At 37.6% G+C, this 20,658-nt stretch overlaps 1 protein-coding gene and 1 long non-coding RNA gene across 5 annotated transcripts; one reads left to right on the forward strand and one right to left on the reverse strand.

The window, feature by feature from the left end:
• Nucleotides 1–4,818: 4,818 nt before the first annotated feature.
• LOC120464417 (E3 ubiquitin-protein ligase TRIM35) lies at nt 4,819–20,269 on the forward strand. 4 transcript variants are annotated; one of them, XM_089134666.1, is made up of 6 exons: nt 4,823–5,419; nt 5,995–6,090; nt 6,203–6,433; nt 6,551–6,573; nt 6,655–6,773; nt 18,753–20,269. In XM_089134666.1, the coding sequence occupies exons 1-6, from the start codon at nt 5,024–5,026 to the stop codon at nt 19,292–19,294; spliced, it is 1,407 nt and encodes a 468-aa protein (XP_088990792.1). In that variant the 5' UTR covers nt 4,823–5,023; the 3' UTR covers nt 19,295–20,269. The 4 variants fall into 4 exon arrangements, with proteins under 4 accessions (XP_088990794.1, XP_088990792.1, XP_088990793.1 ...); XM_089134667.1 differs by lacking the exons at nt 5,995–6,090; nt 6,203–6,433; nt 6,551–6,573; nt 6,655–6,773 and adding exons at nt 17,793–17,888; nt 18,001–18,231; nt 18,349–18,371; nt 18,453–18,571 and having other exon boundaries at nt 4,824–5,419; XM_089134665.1 differs by lacking the exon at nt 18,753–20,269 and adding an exon at nt 6,926–8,288 and having other exon boundaries at nt 4,826–5,419.
• On the reverse strand, nt 7,668–11,587 carry LOC120460391 (uncharacterized). Its single transcript, XR_016169631.1, has 5 exons — nt 10,229–11,587; nt 9,966–10,071; nt 9,155–9,242; nt 8,571–8,685; nt 7,668–8,346 (listed from the first exon to the last, which is right to left on the reverse strand). It is a non-coding gene; the product is annotated as an uncharacterized LOC120460391 (long non-coding RNA).
• Nucleotides 20,270–20,658: the final 389 nt, after the last annotated feature.

Here is a 20,658-nt window from a genome sequence, read left to right on the forward strand (position 1 = left end):
TCATGAAAAATTAACTCGTTAATTCAGAAAAACAGAGCAATTTTTTTTTCTCATGAAAAATTAACTTGTTAATTCAGAAAAAGTAGATTTTTTTTCTTCAAGTGAATGCAATACGCCTCCGTAAGAACCACTTGCAAGTTTGATAATTTCTTTATCAAGCTTTCAGAGCATTAAGATTGTGTTTTTCTGTGTTGTACAAAAGGGTTTAAACTGTCTAGGTGAATTGTGCCAAACTTCTCACTCTCTCTACCTCTCTCTCTCTCTCTCTCTCTCTCTCTCTCTCTCGCTCTCTCTCTCCCACTCTTACTTTCACTTTTAAAACTCCTCTCCGTGCTTGTTTGTTATCTGTTGTATATCCCATGTAACCTTAGTATACTTATTCTGCCTTTATTAAATTCATTTATATTCATTGATTGATTCATGTCTCTTGCTCATATACTGGTCACTAAAATGTACGATCTTGGCTACAAAGCTTTCAAAGTATAAAAGTACTTTAACTAACGTTAGCAGGCTATCTTTGTGAAAAAAGGTAGATTATCTTCACGGCCAGAAATTTCCTTTCCTGTCTCTGAAATTATTTTCTGTATGAGAATCGATAAAGATCGCATGATTACTCGGCTGTGCGGATGTATTTGAGGTTTCGATGGTCAGTCCAGATGACGAACGGGACAGATGATTCCTCAGGCCAATGCCGCCATTCACCCAGTGCTAGACCAATGGAGTTCGCGATTACCCACATCTTAATTTTGCTCGGAAGGTGAGAGACGGTGGGAAAAGGAGGCGCAAGGGTGTATCCTCCTATCAGCGGATGACCACTGCGAGAGGATAGCTCTCATACCCACCTCTGAGGCATTGACCTTCACTATAAAAGGCTTTGAAACGTAAGGGGTGACGAGAATGGGTGCGGAGGTGAACAGTGTTTTCAGATGGTCGAAAGCGGTCTGCGCAGTGTCACTCCAAACAAAACAAGACTTGGTAGAAGTTAACGCAGTAAGGGGGGGCAGCTACTTGACTGAAGTTCTTGACTGAAATCGGTGATAAAAATTGAAACGCTGCAGCAAGACGTGAGAATCAGGAGTGGGCCAATCAGTGACAGCGCGGACTTTGGCAGGATCCATACTGATACCCTGGGCGGAGATTATAAAACCGAGGAAAGAAACGGATTGGGCGTGGACCATACACTTCTCAGCCTTGACAAATAATGTGTTCCCAAAGAGTCGTTGACGAACACGACGGACGTGCTGAATGTGAACCTGGACAGCGCAGTCTCATCCCAAGACGTCATATAACTGACGTTTTGGGACATCTTTTGACCATTCGTCAATATCCGCCTTTTTAGGGCCCCCTTAAACGTCGGTAGATGAGGTTATGGGATCCTAACTCTACCCCAGACCTAAACTTAACCCTAAACCTAACCCTAAACCTAACTGACGTTAAAGGTAAAGCGTCAGTTGTATGACGGCCCGAGATCGCCATCTACCGACGTTTAAGGGGGCCCTAAAAAGGCGGATATTGACGTATGGTCAAAAGACGTCAGTTATATGACGACTTGGGATGAGACTGTGTTGACCTGGAGAGAAGGTGAAAAAAACAAGATATCGTCGAGATGGACAAATACAAAAATATTCAACATGTCACGCAAAACATCATTGACTAGGGCTTGAAAAACGGCGGGGGCGTTGACCAGCCTGAACGGTAAAACCCTGTATTCAAATTTACCCCGGGAGAAGCTCTATGCTGCAATAATAAGGGTGATGAGGAGGAAGGGATGCGGCTCGGGAACGGCTGATGACCACTCTCAGATCGAGATACTCCTCAGGGACCCCGGACAAATCACCCGGTTCCTCCTGAAAAACAGAGACAGGAAAAACAGCAGACACTTAACATGACAAATTCCTGGAAAAAAATTGTACTTCCGGACCAATTAATCTGCGGGTTATGTTCTACAGCCACGGGTGACCCAGGACAACAGGAATATTGGGTGAACGAAAGACAACAAAGGAAATAGTCTCACAGTGATTACCGGAAACGGTTAGACTCAAAGGGATGGTGGCTCGATGAACCCTGGTGAGGACCCTCTGTCCAAGGCAAACACCACGGCGGGGTCTTGAAGATCGACAAGAGGGATTCAAAGCTCAAGAGAGCAGGACTCATCCACGAAATTCCCCTCAGCACCAGAGTCAATAAGAGCCTGACAGGTCACTCTGGAGTTGGACCAGCGGAGGTGAACCAGAAAAGTAGTCCGTCATGGATGTGGAGGGTGAAGAGAGGAAGCGCTCACCAGTAACCCTCTCTCTACTGGTGAGCTTTGGCTTTTAAATGGCAGGTGGTAGCGAAATGACCGTCTGCACCACAGTACAGACTAGGGTTGGGCATCGAGAATCGAGTATCGATTGGAACCGAGACTAACTTTTCGTTTTTCCCGGAATCGTTCAAAAGTTGAAATTTCGATTCCTAGTTTCGATATTCACAGTCCGCCGAGCGGAAGAAGAAACCGCTGAACAACACCAATGAAGAAGCGTCTACCGGAAGTGTTGGCATAACCGCGCGAGTCGAACATGAGTACCTTACGTTGGCGATCCAAAGTGTGGCTTCACTTTTCTAAAAATAACGAAATCTCGGCAAAATGCAAAATTTGTGACAAAAGGAGTATTTCCTTCAGAAAGGATTATTTTCTTCAGAAAGGCCGTTGGTTAGCTTAACTTTTTTGACCCTGCCTCTTAAAAGAATCGGAATCGAGAATCGTTAGGAACCGGAATCGAAACAAGGAATCGGAATCGGAATCAGAATCGTTCAAATTCAAACGATACCCAACCCTAGTACAGACACAGTCGGTTGATGATTCGATGCTGGCGTTCGGCAGCCGGCACCAAGCTGCATTGGCTCCTGATCAGCCGTAGGTGCAGAGGAGGAACCTCCCGTAGCTGGCGGGAAGGCGGAAGAGACAGGAGCGTGGGCGCAGCATCGCAGATCAAACCGTTTCTCCACTCTCAAAGCTAAGTCGATCAGGGGGTCGAGAAATAAAGGAATCTCTCGAGCCAGAACCTCATCCCTGATCTCTGCGTTCAGGCCCTCAACAAAACGCACTACCAGCACAGGCACGATCCAGTCACAAGAAGTAGAGAGAGTGCGGAAACCCACAGAGAAGTCACGACCGTGCGTCTTCCCGGGCGTAGAGAGGATAACAGACGAGAAGCCTCAGTGCCACGCACGGAGCGGTCAAAGTCTCTCAGGATCTCCTCCTTGAAAGGGGAACAGTGATTAAGGCAGGCTCCACTCCACTGTTCCCCACTCACGAGCCCGTCCCTTGAGAAGAGAGATGATGTGTGCGACAGCTCTCCTTAGTATAGGTGTGGGGCTGAAGCGAGAAGACAACTTCACACTGGGTAAGGAAAGGCATACACTCAGACGGCTCACCCGCATAGCAGGGGGGGGGGGGGGTTGTTCACATGAGGCTCAAGTGTGGTGGTGTCTGATGGTCTGGAGGAGTCTGCCCGGAGAAGGAGAAACTGCTCGGTAAGATCAGACATCGGGAAGCCAGCGTCTTGACGACCTGGAGGGAAGCCACAAGATCCTCTTCATGTCTCCTCAGCATAGCTCCCTGGATCTCAAACACATTCTGAATGGGGCGTTCATCCACCGGATTAGGTGTTTTGTAGCTTACGTGACGGTCAACAATAATCTGACAAAAAAGGAGGAAAAGAGAGACTAGAAATAGAGAGCGGTTAATGACATGCGATAGCGAGCAGGTGCGGGAATGAGCGAACGAGAACCAACTGAAGAAGATGAGTAATGGGCTATATGCACGCATAAGTTCCGCATTTGACGTAAGGATGCTCGTCCATTTCCGGTTGTGTAGATTAAAGTGGAGGAAAACCGGAGAAAACGGGATTATGGCAGAGTCTTCAATATTTACTGTCCTCCCGTCTTTGAAACGAAACGTACATACGTTTAGATGTAATTTTATATATAGTTATGTTTATTTAATATAATTTTAAAAAGAAGCATAAACACAACGAGGGGTGTTTGTTTTATCTGTTTTTGTGACTAACGTTTCTTTAGTATAACAATGGAGTATAAAATTCAATATAAATTCTCAGTGTTGCATTGGACTCTACGATTGGCAGAAGTTATCGAGCATTATTACATCTTCACCGGAAATACCGCCGTGCATAGAGCCCATTAAGAGCGAGAAAGGGAAAAGAAACGAGAGCGAACAGCCAGAAGATGGCGACAAATACCCACAAAAGAGAGGGAAGAACCGGGATCATGACAATTAGCCTGCTGGACAAGCAGATCATCAGATCACAAACTGATTCACAGGGATATCGTCGCAGTAAACACATGATAGACAATAATTGACATATTAATATTTAATTATAATCTGTTTGATTAAATATTGATATACAATTGAGCTCATTTTACCTGTCTGTAAAACGTCTATGCAAGTAATCACAATCAATTTGTGGTTGATTGCCGAGGTACACATGCATGCAGATACAGGTAACATTTCATCCCGTCTCGGGAGATTTAATAACATGTAAGGCTGATCTGGTCCAAACCTGTATGAATAATTATTAAATATCAATTATTAATTATTATATGCAAATTCACCATATCGTATCAGGTCAGAATCTTTAAACTGACTTAAAGTTTTGACCAGTCTTAAAGAAAAAAAAAGATGACTAACTTGTAAGACAAGTTTCAGCGGTTTATGCAACCAGTCCCAGAAGGTCATCAGAAACTCCACCCTCTTAATCTACCAGGAAGTGACTAGTCTTCATTTCTAACTTTCATTTTTACTGAAAGCTGAAAGCAGGAAGTGACTAGTCATTATTTCTAACTTTCATTTTTACTGAAAGCTGAAACGAGTTGTGAAGAACAGAGGGAGACACTTTATATTATAGCATTTTTGTTTATTTCTGATTGAACCTCGATGAGATTTTGATTGCAATAGTTCTTTACTCTTTAAACCAAAGTTCAGAAAGTGAAAGTAAATTGTAGATTTTTACAAGACGAGGAAATGGATTCAAAATCTGTGGAAGAGCTTTCTTGTCCTGTTTGCTATGAAATCTTCAAGGTTCCTGTTTTTCTGTCCTGTAGTCACAGTTTCTGTAAAGAGTGTCTTCAACAGTTCTGGAGAACTAAGGAAACTCAGGAGTGTCCTGTCTGCAGGAGAAGATCCTCAAAAGGTGATCCTCCAGTTAATCTCACATTAAAAAACTTGTGTGAGTCGTTCCTGAAGGAGAGAAATGAGAAACGTTCATCAGGATCTGAGGAGATCTGCAGTTTACACAGTGAGAAACTCAAACTCTTCTGTCTGGAGGACAAACAGCCTGTGTGTATAATTTGCAGAGACTCAGAAACACACACCAATCACACATTCAGACCCATCAGTGAAGTGGTTTCCTCTTACAAGGTAAGACACATCTCTCATTTCATATGCTGAATACAGTGCTAAACATAGAAACATTATTATTATACAATAGACCAGTGTTTATATTTGCTCAGACTAAATCTCTATGATTTATTACTGATGTAAAATTCTGCACTAATCTCCGACCCTCTGATGTTCAAATCTTCTTTACTGTAACAGCATCGGCACAAAACGTGTTATGAAAAATTTGAAATATCATGGGTTAATATTATTATTTTTTCAATAATAATGTGATTTAAAACACACCAAAACGTGTATGATACCAACAAACTTTCACTTTCTGTATTTGTTTTGCACAACCATACATTTAAAATTGCATGGATATAATAATTAAGAATTGGCCATTGCAAAAAAAAAAAACAAAAAAAAAAAGAAGACATTTGTTTGATGAAAACAGGATTTCTTGATGTTCATGCTTTAAAAATGAAATAATTAAAAATATATGTCCTGCAATTGTCAGGCACAAACACTTCCCCCATTCATCATATAAATAAAAATACAATATTTAAACCTCTTATAGCTGCATAAGTTTCACAGATTTTCACTTTAATCTGTAGGAGGAATTTAATACAGCACTGACGTCCTTACAAAACAAGCTCAAACACGGAGAAGAAGTGAAGAAGAAGTGTGATGAAACACTTGAACACATCACGGTGAGGATATAAAGAGTTAAATACTCAACATTCACACACACAGTTTATTATTGACATTAGTGGAGTGTGTGTTCATACAGAGATGACTGAAGTGAATGTGATGTGATTTCAGTCTCAAGCTGAGCACACAGAGCGTCAGATTAAAGAAGAGTTTGAGAAGCTTCATCAGTTTCTCAGAGACGAAGAAGAAGCTACAATCACTGCACTGAGGGAGGAAGAGGAGCAGAAGAAGCAGAGGATGAAGGAGAAGCTGGAGGAGATGAACACACACATCTCAGCTCTTTCACACACACTCAGAGACATGGAGGAGATGATGAAAGACAATGACGTCTCGTTTCTAAAGGTGACAAATCAATCTGGCTTCATTCTCTGTGCATATAACAACTTGTATAGAGAGACTCATTGACAGTGAGAGTGTTTGATAAGATATTAAAATGTTTTCCATCTCTATATTTTCCAGAACTATAAAGTCTGGATGGAAAGGTAAGTGAGCTGCTCGTATCTCTTCTCTCAGTGGATCTGAACTCAAATTCACTGCAGTTCTGACTCCTGAATGTTCCTCAGAGTCCAGATCTCACAGCCGGATCCACGGATGAGTTCTGGAGCTTTGATTCATGTGTCGCGTTATCTGGGTAACCTGCCGTTCAGAGTCGGGAAGAAGATGCTGGAAACTGTCCAACACAGTGAGTCTCGCAGATTTGACACAGTGCAAAAGATAGATCAGATATTCTGACAGTAACTGAGAGACCGTTGTTATGATAGCAAGATTTATGATTTATTTTCATTTCTAATCCATCATATCTCATCCTGTAATCTGATGTTATTCTCTCTGCAGCTCCGTTGACTCTGGATCCAAACACAGCACATCCTCATCTCACACTCTCTGCTGATCTGACCAGTGTGTCGTACAGTGATGAAGATAAAACACTTCCTGATAATCCAGAGAGGTTTGATGAGTATCCATGTGTCCTGGGATCTGAGGGCTTTAACTCAGGAACACACTGCTGGGATGTGGAGGTTGGAGACAATACAGACTGGGGTCTTGGAATAACCACAGCATCAAACCAAAGGAAGGGACAGGATTTCTCTAAGTCTAATGTCTGGTGTGTGGATTACACAGTAAATTTGTCAGAGTAAAATTTACTCAAATTGAAGAAAATTTTACTCTATTCCAGATAACATTTGGTCCCTCTCTGAAAAGAGTAAAAGTTACTCTTTTGATAGAGCAGTTTTTCCAGAGTTAATTATACTCAATTTAGTGATACAATTTTACTCTTTCCTACGATATTTAACTCTATTTAGTGTTTTTTAAAATCAACTCTCATGCTATTTTACTCAGTTTAGAGCTACAAGAAAATTACTCTGCTACTTTTTAACTCTGTTCAGGGGAACTTTAAATTTACTCTGCCACAATTTACTTTCCCCTTCTGAGTTGTTTATTACCAATTATGAGTAAACTATAAAGAGTAAATTATTTTTCTGAATTGCACCATTCATGTTTTACCCTCAAAAAGTCGTAAAAATATAAATGAAAAACTTGCTTTGTCTGAAAAAAAAAATCAACAACTTTATACTCATATCTCAATTTTATTTTTCAAGCACCTGTTTAAACAATGTTGCACTTACACTCAATTCACTTGTGATCAAAAAAATAAAATAAAAATTAACAATAATAATAAAATAATCGAAAATTGTGATAAAATTGTGTCTTCCCCCAAAGTTTCTTTATTACATAGTTTCAACAGATTGTTACTGTACTAAGCAGAAAAGAATAGCACAAGAACAACAATTTGGATGGTAGGTGATCTATAAGAACCTGTCTGAGAAATAAGCAAGTTCAAGGTCACACAGTAACACAACATATGAAGAGTTGAGATGCAAAAGCCTCTAAGTGCCATTTGAAATTTTCTCCTAGAATGATCATTTTTATCAATCTTGTATATTTAAGTTCAGTAATTTCACTTAAATGACAATCAATAGGTAATCTTCATTGCCATTTAAGTTAAATTACTGAACTTAAATATACAGGCTTGATAAAAATGATCATTCTAGAAGAAAATTTCAAATGGCACTTAGAGGCTTTTGCATCTGAACTCTTCATATGAACTAGTGTCATTTTATCTGCTTCATCAGTTGCTTCACCTTGATGAATTTCACAAGAATCACGCTTTTCTCGCTGAGATCTTTCCCGGCCTTAACTTGAGGGTGGCAAAAGGTGAACCAGCATCAGAATCGATGACATGTCGCTGTCCCAACCTGAAGACAAGGAAAACAAAATAAACACATTTGTTTTAGTTTTTTAGGTAGAAGGGGATGAACATACTCAGTTGAACTAGTTTTACGTAGACTTAACTTCACTTGGATGATGTGTCAGTATAAATACTTTAACCACTCCAGTACTTTAGTTTATACTGCACACAGAATAAGTATTATAGGGATAGTTCACTTTGAAATTAATTTTTTAAAATGGTTTAGCTTACCTCAAGGGCATCCAAGATGTAGGTGTCTTTGTTTCCACAGTATTTTCAATTTTGACATTTTTCAGTCAAACCGTTCTTGTCTGTCAGTCATATAATGGAGGTCTATGGTCACCACCTCAAAGAGCATGCACAGAGAAGTCCAAATTAAACATGATTGAATGACTCGTAAATGTAAGTACACATTGATGGCCTAAGACACGAAACGAGCGGTTTGTTTGAGAAAACGAACAGTGTTTATATCGTTTTTACAGAAATTGAAATGAGGTCAAAGAGTTAAACTTTATATACTAAATCTCAACCATTCAACCATAGTTTTGTTATTCAGAGACCAATATGAAAGCCATTTCAAACTGTAAATTTGTTAACTCCTCTACTAGGTCTTTGAGAGAAGATCAGGGTAGAAATGTTAGAGAAACATGTGATTTTCATTCTGACAGTTTACCCATTGCAAGTCTGTGTTGCATATGAATCAAGCATGTCTAATGGGTAAAGTAAAGAGTAAACTCTATAGATCTGAATAAAGCTATGCTGTCATAAATGCATAACTTCCAATTAAATAATTTAAGTTATAGCACAATAGTTACCTTCAGCATTTTGGATAACGTCTTGGAGCTCACTAGTCTGTTTGAGGCCTCGCGGCTTTGAAGGGCTCCCTGTCAGTAGTTGGCCCACCTGAAAGTATTTAAGACAATATGAAAACAAAATATTTTGTTCCTTTTCTTTCAAAAGCACAACACATTTATACCAGAACTAGATGACAGGAAAAAACATAGAAAACATACAGTATCCCAGAGTGGGATAATCCCAGAGTGAGAGTATCCCAGACTTTTAAATTTGCCCAACATGTAGGGATGGGCAACGATTAATCGCATCCAAAATAAAATTATATAATATATGTGTGTGTAGTGTGTATAATTAATTTGTATATATAAATATACACACATGCATGTATATATTTAAGAAATATTTGCATGTATATACTTTATGTATATTTACACATAATTAATATTATATATAAATATTTGATATATTAATAACACATTCTTCTTAAATATACACATACATGCGTGGGTATTTATATTTATAAATTAATTATACACACTACACACACATATATTATGTAAACACAATCTTTTATTTTGGATGCGATTAATCGCGAATTCGCGATTAATTGTTGCCCATCCCTGAGAACAGCAATTATATTTTGAAAAGATACTATGTTACTCTCGACCTTATTTACATTATGACTTAATGACTGACCAATCTGGAACAAAATAATACTTCAAAGACAGATGCGTAAAATAACCAAGTTGTATGGTCAATAAAAAAGTTACAAAAGTTTATTAATCATTCCGTTCAAGCTAATAAAAGCAGACTAAACATCAAATCTCACACCTGTTTGTGGTTGCCGTTTCATCCGTCCCTCTGATGCTTCTTTCTGCAGGGTTTTTATTCTCCATGCCAGATATCCACTTCCATCTTCTGGATTGTAATAATGCTCCTATGACCAGAACAAACACAGACCTAGTAGTTATACATTACACAATTAAAGAAATAAATACCATATGAATAATAATGTAGATAATCTTTACTCTGCAGTATACAGAGTATATCATCCTCCTGTAAATCAAAAATATTGAGAGGCAACAGCTACGTACATAACCAAGCTTGCTCCTGGGTGACCCATTCTGCCAAGTATGGGAATAGGGAGATGATTTTCTTTGCATATTCTTGAAATGTAAAAGGTGTTGGAGAAAAAATATATTTCCTGGTGTCTTTGAACTTCACTCTCAGTCTCACAACGTTGTTGGTTTGCATTCTGGAGGGACCAAAAAGACAGTTAAGGCGTTAACACTCACAGTCAGATGAAGCCCTGATTATATCAAAAGCTTACAATGACTTTAGTCATTCATTACAAGGAAGTTATCATGCTTTTAACTTTAGAATACTGTTCCAAATAATAAGTAGTTCCCTATGAACTATTTGGTAATACTTGAGTCATAATCAGTGGGTTACCAACATTACAAAATTTTATACATTATGCATTATTCACGTTAATTATGAACCTGCAAGCAGTAGTAGTTATTATTTATTAGTAATCCTATGGGAGGAATGAAAAAGTTACTGATTAGCTAATAGTGAACTACCACATTCTGAGCGCTATTACTCACTATTTATTAATCAGAATTCGTTAGTTAATATTTTCTACTAGAGCATTAATAATACATTAATCATTTGTTCATGCGTTAATAATGCATTAATCATTTGTTCATGTGTAAGTTATTCATCATGAACAAATATTTAACGCATTGTTAACACTCAAAATGGCCTCCATCATTAAGGCTAACGTTAACTTAACTCTTTACAGAGTCAAGTACATGTGGCGCACAACTCGAGCCGCTCATCGTCACAGTAATGTAACGTTAATGTACGTATAACTTACTGGACACATCAATATGCAGCTAGCTAGTTTCAATAGTGTCAATTAAAGTTTATGTAAGCTATAACTTGTAAATAGCCTCCATCATTCCAATTAAGGCTAACGTTAACTTAACTCTTAATAGAGTCACGTACATGTGCCGCACAACTCGAGCCGCTTACTGGACAGTGGACACATATAATTATGCAGCTAGCTAGTTTCACTAGTGTTAACGTTTACTTAAGCTATAACTTATGTCATCTAACGTTGTTTGCGTTTGGGGTGATTACAAAAATAAGTTAATTTATCCCATTAGTTCAATCTTGGGCCCAGTTTAAAATGTGATCCTTATGTGTTCGCCTTCCCAGTTAACTAACATAGGCTTAGCATTTTGGCTGTACAACTGCATTTAACAAACAAGTGATTAACGTTAACGTTAGTGATTTTCTTGTCGAGCACTACCTTAACGGTCACGTTAAACTTCACATCAAGTTAACATGAGAAAGCTATCTATGTAATGTTCAAAAACCGCGGAATTGATCTGAGCTCAAAACAGAGGCGATTTTTATGAAAATGGGTACTAAAACTTTGGAATTCTACTTACTTTTAAATCCAACAGTAGCACAACGATCTCTTCCAAATCCAAATGCAGACCGCGATCGCGATGGCCGTGTAGAACAGTAATGGCTGACAAACGAAACTTAGGGAGCAGAAGATTTTGGGGAGGAGTCACAGTTACTCTAGAATTTTGCTCCCACTCTATGGACACATTTTACTCTGTTCACTCAAAATAGATAAAAAACAACTCTTTTTGAGGAAAAAAATAATTACTCTGGAAAAACTACTCTGCTATTTTTCCTGTGTACATGGACAGCGAATACGGCTCACAGTCCCCAGAGCAACGCCTCACTGTCTTCACTGTTAAAGCAGAACTAAGTAACTTTTTTTACCTTAACTGAACAGCTTTGGAGTCATTGTAATGTTAATATTACTGATTTCGTGTTGAATGGTGATCATCTCGCACCCCCCTGGTGCCTGTGAGCCGCAAAACCACCCTTGCAACTTTGGGCCGGCGGCTCGCCGGCCTCAGTGTTAGGAAGTATCGTGAGATTTCAGGTCTCGCGAGGTAACGAATTGCTTTACGGCACTATACGCGCACACGCATGCGTACACGCCCCCGGCCATCCAGGAGCCGGCTAGCTATAAGAAAAAGGTAACGCTAGATATTGAATTCTTCAAGTTTTCGTGATGGCTGATGTAAAAGAAGAAGAAGACAGCTCGGAAGTGTTTATCAGAGGAACAAAGAAGAGAAACGGACCGGCTTTTTCAGAATAGAGAGAACTGAAAGAAAGCGAAGCCTGCAAAACCGATGCTGACCTGGCCTTCTTGCTGTTGCACTTGTAAGTATCTTTATAATAAACTGTGTTTAATGTTTGTATTTCTTGTAATTGTGACCTCGGGAGTCGGGATGTTTGCTATTGTCTGTTTTTTTTTTTTATTATATTATGCTCGCTGTCTGTTACCGGCTTACTAGTACGTTAGATACTGTAACTTAGATGTTAGCATTTTCATTAGCAAACAAACTTGCTTGTTTTCTGTAAGTAAGTGTTTTGTCCGTTCCTCTATCAGGGTTTATTTGTGTTTCTCAGATCGCCTATAAATCGATATGAAATTCTACAAATTATGCATTAGTTTAGCTTGTCGTCAGCCTCAGAATTAGTAACGTTATACTGTGCTGCTGACTTGATAATGCATAAACCGACACGAGAGCTGCTAGCTAATAATGCAACTTTTTTATATTTATTTACCCACATTTAACACAAACAGAACTATAAGTAAACGAGAAATTGCATTGCAACTTCACACATGCAACTCCATCTGTGCTATTTTGACCTTGTCTATAAATGATATGTTGATAAAAGATTGATACATTTTCTTTTTCCTTTTTAGCTACAAGCGTTGGCAAGTGTTATCAACTCCGAGGCACCCCAGACCACCAGTACCACCAGTCTCAAGCTTCAATAATAAAATAAACAAACTTGTAATAAACAAATTAAACGTGTTTGACTTTCTTTGGTCAATCGTTACGATAGACAACTCGGATCACCAGAAAAATGATGAATGTAACGTAACATGTATTTTGATAATGCATAATCAAAGTAGCTATAGCTGTAGGCTAAACTAAAAATAAATAAATAGCGGAAATATTTCTTATAGTATTATTGATTTTTAACCATAATGTTACTGATAACGTTTGGTAACACAATAAAAATACACTATCTCAACATAATAATATTGTTCTGAGAATCATACCTCAGTGGACATGGCTCGGGCGTCAGTTTGGTTTGAAATGTGCTGGGGACAGAGACGCATTCGGAAGGGCATTTTCAAAAGTGCTGGGTAACGCATTCATTCTTTTTTTCTCTTTCGAGTAGGTAATATTTTGAACGACGATGTCCATAGCTTCCTGATGCACATAAATAAAAATGAGCACAATACAGTGATGGTCCGGCCAGAGGTTCCGCACTCGAATAGTTTTTATTTCCCCCTCATCAAAACCAATAATGTTTATCAGTGGTTGAATTGATATAATGTTTATCAGTGGTTTTATATGTTTTGATGAGTGGGGGAAAATATACGAGAGAGGAATTAGAAACCATGAGAAAAAGGGACACGTTTGTGTGCATTTTTATTTGTGATTTCACCGGAAAGAATCTCCGCAACGGATTGAAGCGCGTTTCTGAGAGAAGCCAACACATTTCAGTGCTAGATCGCCTGTTATTTAACAAACAAATGAAACGAATGCTGTTAACTGGAGATGTTTTATTTGCATTGGTACATCTGTGCCGCGAGATGTTTCAAAAGTGGTGGGGACAAAATCCGTTTGTTCGCCGGCTTCTCTGAAAACAAATTCACATGGCCTGCCTGAACGAGATGGGAGGGGGAGTTGACAACGAGTTTACGACAGTTTTCTCATGTATATATACTCCGAAACTGTAGGGGGAACTCGAGAGAGAAACCTGCGAGAAAACAGCAAAGAAGTTTCCAGTCTTACTGAGCGCTGCTTTAAACTTGAACTCGTTCTTTTTTTTTTTTTTATTTATTTATTTTTTATTAAATCTTAACAATACAAACAGTAAGACACAAATAAAGTCATTAATACAGAAAACACAATATTAAACAAAAACAGAGCCAGGGGAAGCTTCAAATAAATACATTAAAGAAAGAGCATAACTGAATGGTTTTAGCAGCCTTCTTATTTTGTGAATCATAAATGGATTTGATATACTGTTCCGTCTCCCTACCAAAAACAATAAAGGAAGGTTTTGAATTACTAAATTTGGCTTTGTGAATATGATATTTCCCTAAAATTATCAATAGATTAATTAAGTATATTTCTTTTTGTTTTTTACCTTTGTCAGCATGGAGACCAAACAGCACATCCCTCCATAACAAAGAAAAATCAGCAATGAGTTTAATAGAAATATATCGAGACAGATCTTTCCAGAAACTGATGGTGTAGGGACATTGCCAGAACAGGTGTACCATTGTTTCAGGAACTAGACCACATAAAGAGCAGTCAACACAAATGTCAAGCTTAAACCTTAGAAGATATTGCTTAGCAGGATAATACCTATGTATCATTTTGAAAGTGATTTCTCTTACTTTATTCGTAAGGAGGTATTTGTAAGGAAGGGTCCAAATAATCCCCCAATTCAGGTTATCAGCAAAGTTAGACCAATAGGGAACAACGTTAGGGATGCATGTGACATCTCTCTGGAATAAAGAGCGAATATTCCTATTATTATTCCTCGTTGTGATTGCGAAACAAATATTACCAACTGAGGTTAACTTTGGGTCCAAAGCTGGTAGGCAAACAGGTTTTCCAGACCTTTTTAAGAGAGTTAAGATACCAGAAGGGATGGCATCCATAACAATTGCGAACTCTCTTGGGGTGATCGGAATGCCAAAAATGCAAAGGAATTCAGAATAATTTAGCAATAAACCATTATCATTTAATAGTTGGGATACTAGAAAAATGTTATTATTAAACCAAGTTTTATAAAATAAGGATTTATTTTTGAATTTAATAAGCTGATTATTCCAGATGAAGCACCTATGTGGGGAGAAATTATGTTTGTAGATTAATGACCATGCTAAGAGCATTTGTTTATGGAATTTCGATAAAATTAGGGGAATTTTTTCTATTTTATAATCACATAAAAGTAAAAATTCTAGACCACCAACCTTAGAAAAAATATAATTAGGAATAAAATTCCAGGTAGATGTAGGATTTTTTAGAAAATGCTTTATCCAATTTATTTTAAAAGTATAATTGAGGGTTGTAAAATCAAGAAAGTTTAGACCACCACGTTCAAAAGTATTCATAATAACAGATTTTTTCACATAATGAGTCTTGTTTTTCCAAATAAAATTGAAAAGACACTTATCAATTGAATTACAAAGCTTTTTGTTGACAAATAAGGGGATAGCTGCATACGTAAGACGGGATAAACCTTCTGCCTTTGTCAACAAAACTCGTCCTTTTAAGGATAAATCCCTCTGCAGCCACTGATTTAACTTTTTCTTTGTCTTATCACTAATTGAATTAAAGTTTACAGAGCATCTTTCCTCCTCATTTTTCATTATAGTAATACCTAGATAAGTGATCTTATCTTTGATCGGTATGCTACAAATCTGGGAGGTATCGCTTTCTTTAAGGGAAAAAAGTTCACACTTCTTCAGATTTAAGCAAAGTCCAGAAGCTGCTGAAAATAACTCTATTGTTTTGATAGCGATTGGTACTTGGCTGGCATTTTTTAAAAATAATGTAGTATCATCTGCAAGTTGGGAGAGAATAACTTCTCTATCTGCAATTGAAATTCCTTTTAAAGCACTATTTTTAATATGGGTGGAAAGAAGTTGAGTACACAAAATGAATAGATAAGGGGAGGCAGGGCAGCCCTGTCGGATGCCTCTCTGCAGCTCAAATCTCGGTGATGTCCCACTTTTTAATTTGATAGAGCTATTGCCTTTGCAGTACAATGTTCTAACAGCATTACAAAAAAAATCCCCAAAACCAAATTTCTCAAGGGTTTTAAATATAAAATTATGCTCTACTGTGTCAAAGGCTTTATAAAAGTCTAAGAAAAAGATAAAGCTCTCATCAGGACATAAAAATGAATAATCAATTATATCTAAGACAAGCCGAATATTATTTGAGATGTGTCTATTACTCATGAAACCTGATTGGATTTCGTCAATAATAGGGTCTAAAACATTTTTTAAACGTTTTGCAATAATTGAGGCAAAAATTTTGTAGTCGGTGTTGAGTAAAGAGATAGGTCGCCAATTGTCTATAAACAGTGGATCCTTTTTAGGTTTGGGGATTAACGTAATTAAGCCTTGGGTCAGTGAGGGGGGTAAAAAACCTTTTTCAATACTTTCTAATATTACTTCAAGCAGAAAGGGCGCTAAGTCTTGTGTAAAAGCCTGATAAAATTCTGCAGACAGGCCATCAACTCCAGGAGATTTGTTATGTTTACAATGTTCAATTGCAAAAGTAATTTCCTTCAAAGTTATAGGGTCATCACAGAGTTTCCTATCATCTTGAGAGATTGGAGTGACGATCAGAGAGTTCAAGAAAGTAGTAGATGATTGATGGCAATATTTGGATTTGTATAGATTTCTATAGAATTCCGCACAGAAAACAGCTATACTTTTCGGATTATCAGTTACAGTATTATTAATATTAAGTTGCTGGATTAAATTAAGTTTCCCATGATATCTTTCTAAGCCGAAAAAATAGGCAGAGTTCTGCTCCCCTTCTTCAATCCACCTTTTTCTTGACCTTATAAAGGCACCTTTTGCTTTGTTGGAGTAAATCTCATTTAATTTAAGTTGTTCCGAAATTAAAGATAACCGTTCCTCTTCAGAAATATCTGCAGGATCCTTCTGGTAAAAGGTAAATATATTAGAGATCACTCTTTCTTCCTCCAATTTACGATTTTAAGATAACATACTACCATAATTCCTAAAATATTGGCCAGCTTTAAATTTCAGAAGTTCCCAATTGCTACCAAAAGCACCCTCGGACTTTGCTTTATTCCAGAATTTCAATATTAGTTTCTTAATGTCTGATTTAACCTCATCGCGTTTTAGAAGCGAACTGTTTACTTGAACTCGTTCTCTCTTCCCACTCGAGCCCACACACACGTCACTTCCTTTACCGTAACCATAGAAGAAGAGTCTTAAAGCGGCAGGCACCCAAAAATGTCAAAGCCTTTTATACATTATCATTATACAATAGACCAGTGTTTATATTTGCTCAGACTAAATCTCTATGATTTATTAATCATGTAAAATTCTGCACTAATCTCCGACCCTCTGATGATCAAATCTTCTCGACTGTAACAGCGTCGGCACAAAACGTGTTATGAAAATGTTTAAATATCATGGGTTATTATTGTTTTTTCAGTAATAATGTGATTTAAAACACACCACAACGTGTATGATACCAACATACTTTCACCTTCTGTATTTGTTTTGCACAACCATAAATTTAAAACTGCATGGATATAATAATTAAGAATTGGCCATTGAAAAAAAAAAAAAAAAAAAACATTTGTTTGATGAAAACATGATTTCTTGATGTTCATGTTTTAAAAATGAAATAATTAAAAAGTAAATGTCCTGCAATTGTCAGGCACAAACGCTTCCCCCATTCATCATATAAATAAAAATACAATATTTAAACCTCTTATAGCTGCATAAGTTTCTCAGATTTTCTCTTTAACCTGCAGGAGGAATTTAATACAGCGCTGACGTCCTTACAAAACAAGCTCAAACACGGAGAAGAAGTGAAGATGAAGTGTGATGAAACAATTCAACACATCACGGTGAGGATATAAAGAGTTAAACACTCAACATTCACACACACAGTTTATTATTGACATTAGTGGAGTGTGTGTTCATACAGAGATGACTGAAGTGAATGTGATGTGATTTCAGTCTCAAGCTGAGCACACAGAGCGTCAGATTAAAGAAGAGTTTGAGAAGCTTCATCAGTTTCTCAGAGACGAAGAAGAAGCTACAATCACTGCACTGAGGGAGGAAGAGGAGCAGAAGAAGCAGAGGATGAAGGAGAAGCTGGAGGAGATGAACACACACATCTCAGCTCTTTCACACACACTCAGAGACATGGAGGAGATGATGAAAGACAATGACGTCTCGTTTCTAAAGGTGACAAATCAATCTGGCTTCATTCTCTGTGCATAAAACAACTTGTATAGAGAGACTCATTGACAGTGAGAGTGTTTGATAAGATATTAAAATGTTTTCCATCTCTATATTTTCCAGAACTATAAAGTCTGGATGGAAAGGTAAGTGAGCTGCTCGTATCTCTTCTCTCAGTGGATCTGAACTCAAATTCACTGCAGTTCTGACTCCTGAATGTTCCTCAGAGTCCAGATCTCACAGCCGGATCCACGGATGAGTTCTGGAGCTTTGATTCATGTGTCGCGTTATCTGGGTAACCTGCCGTTCAGAGTCGGGAAGAAGATGCTGGAAACTGTCCAACACAGTGAGTCTCGCAGATTTGACACAGAGCAAAAGATAGTTCAGATATTATGACAGTAACTGAGAGATCATTGTTATGATAGCATGATTTATGATTTATTTCAACAAAGTCTTTATTTGTGTTTTAATTTTCTATAATCATCATTCAGTATTGATCCTGTAATCTGATGTTTTTCTCTTTACAGCTCCGTTGACTCTGGATCCAAACACAGCACATCCTCATCTCACACTCTCTGCTGATCTGACCAGTGTGTCGGTCAGTGATGAAGATAAAACACTTCCTGATAATCCAGAGAGGTTTGACTTTTATCCATGTGTCCTGGGATCTGAGGGCTTTAACTCAGGAACACACTGCTGGGATGTGGAGGTTGGAGACAGTACACTCTGGATTCTTGGAATAACCACAGCATCAAACCAAAGGATGGGACTGGATTTCTTTGACTCTAATGTCTGGCGTGTGTGTTACATAGACAGTGAATATATCTCACTATCCCCAGAGCAACCCGACACTGTCTTCACTGTTAAACAGAAGCTCCAGCGTGTGAGAGTTCAGCTGGACTATGACAGAGGAACAGTGTCATTCTCTGATCCTGTAACTAACACACATTTACTCACATTCAGGACATCCTTCACAGAAACTGTCTTTCCATTCTTATATAATGGCTGCACAACTCCTCTGAGGATCTTACCAGTTAAACTGTTTATTACAGCAGAAAATCACAGTTAAATCTGATTCTGCTTCTAGATTAATACAAATTATGCTTCAATAATAACACTGTAATCAAAGGGTCTCATTGATCAATTTAACATTTAGAGCCAATTTAACCCTTGTGATTCCTTAAGGACTTTTTTTCTCGATTTGATTTTTTTGGATTATGTTTACTTTGTTAATGACAACTGCGCCAATGTTGCATATTTTATTGCGTATATTATTCATATTTCCCCCTTATTTCCTTTCATAAATCACTTACACTCAAGTTTGGACCTTAAGGACAAAAATGTCCCCATTGAAACTCATTAAAACAATTCAGTTTTTTTTCCCGCCGCCATTTAACTATGAAATGATTCAGTCTTTGTTCAGGCTTTAAGGCTTTTCCCCTGTTTTCTGCTTCTGCATATTAGGGTCAATTGGATAAAATATTGTGTAATAACTGTGTGTATGTACTAAAATAATAGTGTTTGTGCATGTAATATTTGATCACGAAAATTTCAAGTCTTACAATAATTAAACTGTTTAAATTCACATTTACAATATATAAGACAAGATAAAGTGTCGACATATTTTAGTAATCTACTTTCCAGTGAAATCCTCATATCTTATATGTATATTCTCCTATAACTCGAGCTCTGATACACATGAATGCACTGTGAGGCCAGCAGCGGTTTATATATTTATGCATAATGATTGACAGAATAACAAGACAAACTAAATCATATAGTTTACTTTAACTAAACGTTATTTAAAAGAGTTTGATTTTTTTATACTTCCATATATATACATATATAAAGCCCCACACAAGATGCAAAATGATGGAATTAAATGGATTTTAAGTACAAATTTGATTGTTTTACATACTGTAAATTTGTTTTGCTGTTTGTGTTTGTTATTGTGATTCTGTGAAATTTGTGCTTCCTTGTAAAAGAGATTTGAACATCTCAATGGGACATCACCTGGTAAAATAAAGGATAAATAAAAAAACAACATCAACTACTGTGATAAATATACAGCAAGTCATAATAACACACATACAACATAATGACCATTGATGATGTAACAGGACTCATTCTCAGCACCAGTGACTGCAGTGCATGCTGGGATTTGGTGAAACAATACTAGTAATGACTTGTACAGTTGCTCTCAGGTTATAATGATACGCTTCTCATATCAAGAGTCAACTGTAGGATTTTCTCTAAAATATACTCAAGCTCTGAGTCAAAAGTACTTTGATGAGGAACTTGATATGACGATTATGGAGCTAATTACTTAAAATACAATTTTTCATCATCATGCAAAAACACAAAGCACAAGATTTTGTGTCAGGCTGTTGCGTTGTAGAGACGATCCACCAATCAAAGAGCTTCCCGAATGTC

This window comes from Pimephales promelas, chromosome 9, assembly GCF_988280905.1.
Source record: "Pimephales promelas chromosome 9, fPimPro1.hap1.1, whole genome shotgun sequence".
Lineage (NCBI taxonomy): Eukaryota > Metazoa > Chordata > Actinopteri > Cypriniformes > Leuciscidae > Pimephales > Pimephales promelas.